The sequence below is a fragment of the Callospermophilus lateralis genome, chromosome X (assembly GCF_048772815.1).
Source record: "Callospermophilus lateralis isolate mCalLat2 chromosome X, mCalLat2.hap1, whole genome shotgun sequence".
In the NCBI taxonomy this organism is placed as follows: Eukaryota; Metazoa; Chordata; class Mammalia; order Rodentia; family Sciuridae; genus Callospermophilus; species Callospermophilus lateralis.
The window spans coordinates 50,739,421-50,747,542 of NC_135325.1; the positions used below are offsets into that span (position 1 = coordinate 50,739,421).

At 45.3% G+C, this 8,122-nt stretch overlaps 1 protein-coding gene across 1 annotated transcript; it reads left to right on the top strand.

Annotated features, from left to right (window-relative positions):
* The first annotated feature begins 6,249 nt into the window (after positions 1-6,249).
* Positions 6,250-7,584, top strand: LOC143638535 (uncharacterized protein CXorf49-like). Its single transcript, XM_077106440.1, has one exon. It carries the CDS (start codon positions 6,250-6,252, stop codon positions 7,582-7,584), a length of 1,335 nt encoding a protein of 444 aa, XP_076962555.1.
* Positions 7,585-8,122: the final 538 nt, after the last annotated feature.

Here is an 8,122-nt window from a genome sequence, read left to right on the forward strand (position 1 = left end):
CCTTTTGAATGCTGAATAGTATTCTATCCTGCACATGTATACAGGTTTTCTTTGTCCATTTATCCATTGACGGGCACATAACTTGATTCCATGTGTTGACTGTTGTGAGTGGTACTGCGATGAACAGGGATGTGCAGGTGTCCCTTTGACAGTGATTTCATTTCCTTTTGGTTTACACCTACTAGTGGGTTTGCTGAATCATGTGGTCTTTTAGATATGAGTTGATGAAGACCATATACAATGTATTCCATGATGGCTGTGTTAATTACATTCTCACCAAGAGTATCCAGGATCCCTTTTCTCCATGTCCTTATCAACATTTGGAATCTTTTGATTTTTGTCATCATAGTCCTCCTCCTCCACTTCTCTGTCTTCTTCTCCTCCTTTTCCTTTGGACTTGTAATTGAACCCAAGGACTCATGCATGGTAGGCAAGCACTGTACCACTTAGCTACATCCCCAGCTATTTTGTAAAATTGTATTTGGAGACCTGGTCCCAGTAAGTTTCCTGGGCTGTCTTGAATTTTTCATCCTCCTCCCTCAGGACCCCCACCCCAAGCAGCTGGGATTAAAGGCATGTGCCAGTGTACCCAGCTCTTTCATCTGTTTCATAAGAGCTTTCTACTAGGTAGGAGGGGATATTCTATTGGGATTTCAATTTGCATGTTCCTGATGAGGGATGCCACTGAGCATTTTTTTTCATATACCTGCTGGTCACCATAAGTGCTCTTTCAAGAAATTTCTATTCAAAGCCTTTCTCCATTCTTTTTAGTCAGGTAATTTTCTTTATTTTGATATGTTTGAGTTCCACATATACACTGGATATTAGCCCCTTATCAAACTAATTAGTGTTCCTTTTTTCCATAAGTTGTCTCTTTACTTTGTTTATTGTTTCCTTGGGTGTGCAAAAGCTTTTGAATTTGAGGTACTCTCAGTCCACTTCTGTTTTTGTTGCCCATGCTTTTGAGGTCCTATGGAAATTTTCCTTTCATGAACTACTGCCATGGAGATTCCCCCACCCCGTAGCTACTTTAGTTTTATAGTTTGGTTTCTTAGATTTAAGTCCTTCATCCATTTTTGGTTAATTTTCCATACAGTGGGAAGTAAAGGTTGAATTTAATTCTCCCACACATGAAGAGCCAGTTTCCCAGCATCATTGACTGAGGACACTATCCTTACCCTTTCAATGGGTTCCCAGAATTGTTGTCAAAAATGCCTGTAGCAAAGAGCACCCTCATCTCCTGTCTGCATGTGGTCTTCCCTATGTGTATATCAGTATATACACAGGATTCTCAGAAACCTGAATCCCATGTTTGGATATGGCTTTATTCTGGGGGTGTCTGATATATAATTGCAAAAGTGGCGGCTGAAAGTTTGTGAACATGGGCAGAGCTTCCATATACTAGAACAATGGTTGGACAAAATGTGGAATACAAGACCTGCCAAGAAGATTGGCAGGATTATCTCTGCCATATTTTGGTTTACAGTCCGGACTCCAAGCTATACCAGATCAAAAAGAAAGGAAAGCCCACCTTCAAATCATCTGAAGCTTACAAATAGACAGGGAGGCAGAGAGGGAAGAGGAAGAGGAGAAGGAGGAGGGGAAGGAAGAAGAAATAACAAAAGAAATGAAAGCCTCTTCCACTCTCTGCACATGGGACTGTGCTGTGGCACTCCTTCAATGCTTAACTTGGTCATTTTCACCTCTATCTGGGCCTTATGCTTTCCACATGCATTGAGGACAGAGATCAGCCAGAGGTGAAACCTTAGGGTCTTTTCAGGACTTTGCTATGCACACGATTTGCCCTGCACATGCAAGTGGTTTTCTGAGATCCCCAGTAATCACGGGAGTTTGAAGTGCCCTAAATTCACTCTTTCCCCATCCTAAATTTTCAGCAATCATGACTGCCTCAAACATAAATCTTTTCCTGGGAATGGTGGCAGTTAGCCTGCCTTTTATTGTTTTCAAGAATTATTTGCCTGCTCTCCTGCCCTGGGTGAGTTCTGAGTAAGATGCACTGGTTCTTCAGCTGGCCCTAGACAGACAAGAAAGGACAAATATAATTCTTCAAGATGTGTCTAGTCTGCTCTCTTGGGAACCAGAGACCAGAGTCTCACACCAAGGATGTGGATGGCAGTATACAGGGCCGCCACTGAGCTAGGTAGGGGCACAGAGCAAGGATAAGGGAGAAAACCGCTATTGTTTCCAACCATTTTAAACCTGCCTCTGTCTTGGTTCTGCATTGGCTTAGTTGCTGTAAACCTCGACCATTTTCTAGATTTCTGAGAATGATGATTGTGATCATTTTTTTCTAGATTTGTTAGAAGGATGATTGTGATCATTTTCCCTTGATTTCGGATGTTTCTCTATAGTTCCTCAGAACTACCTGCTTCACCAATAACACTGATTTGCTTATGCCGGCTTAGATTTGTTTGCTTTGTTTTGGTTTTGGTACCAGTGATTGAACCAAGAGGTGCCTGACCACTAAGCCTGCCCTTCTTTTTCTTATTTTGAGACAGGATGTCAATAAGCTGCATATGGCCTTACTAAGACTGGCTTTGAACTTGTAATCCTAGTGCCTCATCCTCCCTAGCCATTGGGATTACAGGTATGACCCACTGGAACCAGCTTCTCTGTTGAGGTTTTGAAATGTTGACAAATACATTCAATGCAGAAAGTAAAGTCTTTCCTAAATGGCAGCACAATATTTGGGTATCCATATATTCAAAAAGAAAGAAGCAAAAACAGAGGAAGAAAAACATTGAACTTCAGAAAAACTACAAAACTGTGACTTATAATGTATCAATGGTAAAAATGCAGAAGGTAAAAATATAGACATTTTAAGAATAAAATGTAGGAGAAAGGTTATTGTGGCTTGAGTTTAGGTGAATTTGTAGAAATAGTAACTGTTCTGTACAAACCCTAACAAAAATTATTAAATTGGATTTCCACTAAATTAAAAACTGTTTCTCTCAGAGAGACTCTGCTAAGACAATGGAAAGATAAACACAACATGGGGGAAGATATGTATAAATAAAAACTATACCCAGAATATGTAGAATATATAAAGAACTTTCCAGTTCTTCAATGAGAAAAAAAAAGCTACACAATAAAATATTGAGCAAGGACATTTATTAGACCATCAACAAAGAGGATATACTGATGGTAAATAAGCACATTAAAAGGTATTTGAGCCAGTAGTGGCAGCACGTGCCTCTAATTCCAGTGGCTCTGGATGCTGAGGCAGGAGGATTGCGAGTTCAAAGTCAGCCTCAGCAACAGCCTGTTGCTAAGCAATTCAGTGAGACCCTGTCTCTAAAGAAATGCAAAATAGGGCTGGAGATGTGAATTACTGGTTTGAGTGACCCTGAGTTCAATTTCTGGTACCAAAAAAAAAGGGGGGGGGGAAGATATTCAACATCATTTCCACTAGGAAAATGCAAACTAAAAACCACATTGTACTCTCAGTACCACGTGATGATTATGTTGAAAATAAAAAAAACAGGAACTCACATATTTTGATGGAGAGAATCAAATGGCACATCCTCTCTGGAAAACACCTGCAACTTCTTATAAATTTAACACACATTTTGTCATAGAACCTAGCAGTCTCACTCCTCAAGGCTTGACCAAGACACCTCTTCATACAAAAACTTGATCGTGAATGTTGGCGGGAACTTTATTCATAATCACAAGAAAACCAAAAGCAACCACCAGATGAAGAAATAAATGCCATGTATCCCTACAACAGGACACTATTTAACAATATAAAGGAAGAAACTACTGATACATTCAATAACAGGGTGAATTGCAAGGGCATTATTGCTCAGGGAGAGAAGGTTGTACAAAAAGGTTACATACTGCATACTTATGTTTGTCGAGCATTCTCAAAAGGAAAAATTACAGGGATAGACAGCAGATCACTGGTCGTCAGAGCATCAGTATAAGTGAGATGGTTTGAAGATGCAGGGTCAGAATGAGGGAGGCTTTTGTGATGGTGGAACTGCTGAGAGTCTTCATCGTGGTGGTTACTACAAGAAACTATCCATGTGTTAAAAGTCTTGGTACTGAAATTTGAAGCAAGTTAATTTTACTGGACAATAATTTATGATATAGAAGTTTGAAAATTATAAAGATGAAGTAACATAAGTGATTAAGAATCTAAATGACAGGCTTTTCAGTTATATGCTAATTAGTATTCATTTTGACATAATTATAAAATCATGGGATATAAATGACTCTAATTTGGTGCTAAGTACTTCAGTTTCCCTCTCTTCCTTCCTCCCTGTTTCCTTCCTGTTACTTATCTTTTGCTATGCTTTTAGTTTAATATATTAATTAGTGTTTCAAGACACGCGCTGGAGACAGATCACTTGGCAGGATCTTTTGTAGTCCCTGCTGGCATCCTTTGAATAGTCCAGCTAGTCTTCCTATATTATTCTGGGGAGTGGGAGTAGGGGCTTTCCAGATACAACAGCAATTGTGCGAGTAGAACTGAATGGGTGACTGCAGACATGCAGAAGGCCCAGTCGACCCTGCGGTGGAACCTTCCCCTGCCAGGCAGCCATCTCAGGTGTAGATCCAGAGACATCAGGCCTCTGACATCTGCCAGTGAGGAGGCATTCTCATTCTCCAGGCCTCATTGGAGATCAGTCAGAATAGGATATACGAGGGTGAGGCAAGCAAAGACAGGTGAATGTGAGTGGGAATTGGAGGCAGGCGGGTGTGAAATTAATTGAGTGCTGCTGGAGTAGGAGTTGTGTGGCAAGAGAGGAAAATTCTAGCATTCTAGGGCCTTCCAGAAACCAATGGAGGAACATATGATGGAAAATTTGCTCCCCACCACCACTGGTAGGGCTTTCTTTTGTGTCCATTCTGGCCCCTCAATGCATACTTTTACTCGCAGCTGTTGGTGTTCTCACAGGATACCGAGGACTGTTTGGGGTTTTCAAATTTATGAATGTGTACCTAAATCCATGCACTTAGCATATGCAGCACTTAGATTGTTTTTTGAATATATTAAGAGAGCCTTGTGTGTCTGGACTTGCTCATTCTCATCTCCTGGATGCATAGTTCACAGTACATTCCTGCATCCCCTGAGCAGTGGGAATCCAGAGCATTCCAACACTATTCCCTTCACTCGATTCCTTGTGTGTCTTTGTGCACTACACATACTAGCTTTTCTGCAGATGATGTGCTCAGCCCTTGCTGAACTTCTCTATTTTTCTTGCCTTAGAATGGTGGCAATAAGGGTGACCTAAACCTAGGACTGTCGTGAGGATGAGTTAATATTTATCTACAGTGCTTAGAAGAGTGCCTGCACACAGTGAAATTCCTAGGATTTGCGTTCTGCTCATTCTGTCAAATTACTCTCCCCAAAGGCTCTGCTCCACCTACACCCCAGGGGACGTAAAAAACATCTTTTGTTCCCAAAGGCTTCCACCATGGAATGGTAGTTCTTTCGTTGAAGTAAACCTGGTATGTGAACATTGATTTTTGGATTTAATTTCTATCTTCAAGATCAGCGATGTTCAGCATCTCCTGGGATGTTCACTGAGTCTAGGGATCATCACTACTTTGCATGAACTCACTGTGGGAATCGGATAGGATCTGCCAGAGGTGGGCAGACAACAGACTGCCAATGAAGTGCCTAGGGAACACTTTACATGCTGCTTTGAATGCCTGCTGTCCCCCAGCAGTTCTGAGTGATCCTCTAGGGATTGCCCATCCAACTTCCCATTCTCCTGCCCTTGTTGGGAAAAAGTACAAGGACAACAGATCACTGACTATGGACCTCCTTTCCCACATTCTATTGAGCTGGAGGTCTTGCTGGGAACAGGGATTTGCTAATCCTTTCTGTACTTTATGCTTCACATCCACAATTACTTTGAATCCTCATTGGCCCCTGAGCCAGGTAATATTATTTTCCTGTTATACAGATTGGAAACCGAGGCTCAGAGGCAGTGCTCTCATAGGAAAGCTCCCTGCCACAGGTGGCAGAACAGGAAGCAGTAGTTGCAGTGCACCGAGAACCAGACTACTGCTGGAAAGGACCTTTCCGGAGCCAGTAGAACTGTGGGCTTTGTGGCAATCTAAGCGCTCTCACGTTTATCAGGAAGGACCCGGAGGGTGGACCCAACAAGGGGCACAGTGGTTGGCTAGGGCTAACCAATCAGAAGGCTGCGAGGCAGTTATAACAGGCACAGGAAGGCCCTCAGGGTTTGCTGGGCCCTTGTTTCACCTGTGGTGATGGCGTTCCGAGGGTCTAAGTGCTTGCGCTCTAACAGGGGCGGACGTCTCCCCTCCACCAGGCGTGGTAAAATGGGGTCCACTGCTGAGGCCTCCCTTCCAGGACACGATCTTTACTCGGAGAGAGGGAAGCCCACCGGTGTCTGCAATGCAGGTCCTGGAACTCCACAGGAACGGGGCCTCGGCCTTGAGTTCTGGTCACCTTGGAACCCAGAGGGTAAGCGAGGACTCCCAGTCCAGGGATGTGAGCTCGTGAAGGAGGAGGAGGACATGCAGTCAGGAGGATCTGTGCATTGGGACTGTGAAGCGAGTCCTGGCTCTCCAGCAGACAAGAAGGGGGATGCTCTTGACTTTGTGCCCCACCTCCCTGTGAAGTCTGCAGACATCATGAAACAGCTGACCATCCAGGAAGTCCGGAGCAGCAGAAGATACGGATCCCAGGAAAGCTGGATCACTGAACTGTCCGGCATTTGGGCCTACGCAGAGGCTTGCCCCAGCAGGAGAGGAGCCCTGACCCCAAATTCATTCAAAACGACGCAGGGCTCTGCTGCCCGACTTCAACATCCCAGTGGGCCTAGGGCGGGCCTGGTGTGGGAGAAGCCCCAAACAGGCACCAAAAGCAGGAGGATGGGCAGTGCGGACGCCCAGCAGCCCTCTTCCAACCCCGAGTCTTCAGATGAGTTCAGTGAGATACCGCTGACGAGGGTGAGCATTTGCCCCAGAGGAGGAGACCAGGCCAGGTCCTGCAGCCCCAGGGAACCCGGAGATCCAGCTAGAAGCATGAGTGTCCACAGCACAGAGAATTTCCTTAATGTGCCGGGCTCTCTGCGGACAACCACTCCCCCCAGACTCACCCCAGCCATGAACAGGCAGGCCTTCTTAGAGGTGGAAGCCAGCGCCTGCAACAAAATGCAAAGCCTGCTTTGGGGCAAGGGAGGCAGCAAGCCCAGCTACCCAGGAGCTGCAAGTGCTGCTGCCGCAGGCAGCCTGCCCAGGGCAACTCCTAGGATTAAGACCATCCAGGAGATGAAATCCTTTGGGAGTGGCTCAAAGGTTACCATGGATAGAACCTTACCTTCATGGGGGCAGAGACTCAGGGAAGAGCCCCTGGAAGCAGTCACCTTCCCCCCAGTCTCCAGTGTTGGGAGATCCAAGAGATTTTGTTTGCTGCCCTTGGAACCCCAATGGCCCATGCACAGTGGCCCCAAAAGGAGATCTATACCAGATATGCCACAGACAACTTGGGAGTTCCAGCCTGAAGCCAATGAAGATGATGACGCAAATAGAGTTGCAGTCACACAGGCCCAAGTGAGTTTGCCCTCCTCCTTCTCCTAGCCCCTATTTCTTTGTCCATGCTCCTGCTGCTGCTTAGCCAGGGTTTGTCCTTGGGAGCCCACAGCCACTGAGATGCCAAATTGGGGGTTGTACTACAAAGTAGAGGCAGGTTTGTTGGCTATTTTCTGTGCCTTTCCTGCTTCTCACCTGACAGAGGCTGGGATGGAAAGCAGGGCGGGACATCGACTACTTGGTCAGTTGGCCCTATCCAGTCTGGGCTGTGCAGTGTGGGTGTTCAGTCCCATTTGCCTCCTGATTCCTCCTTCCCAGTTCTTCTACCTTGGATCCTGAGCTTTCTCAATATCCCTCCCCACCCGCTGCCCAGAGCTTCCCCATGGCTCAGCCCTTTCTTCAGGCATAGGGCTGAGTGAGCGAGACAGTGCTGATGAGATGAGCCAAGCTTGGGACTTCACCATTGTTCCCCACCTCACCCCAGCCCCTGTGCACACATAATCACACTCATCAGGTTCACTCTCTGACTCAGTGAAACATTTCTGTGTTAGCTTCCAGTTCACAGGCCAGGAAAACCTTGCCTATA

Coding starts and splice junctions, on each gene's coding strand:
- LOC143638535 (XM_077106440.1), top strand. CDS start 6,250: ATGGCGTTCCGAGGGTCTAAGTGCTTGCGCTCTAACAGGGGCGGACGT.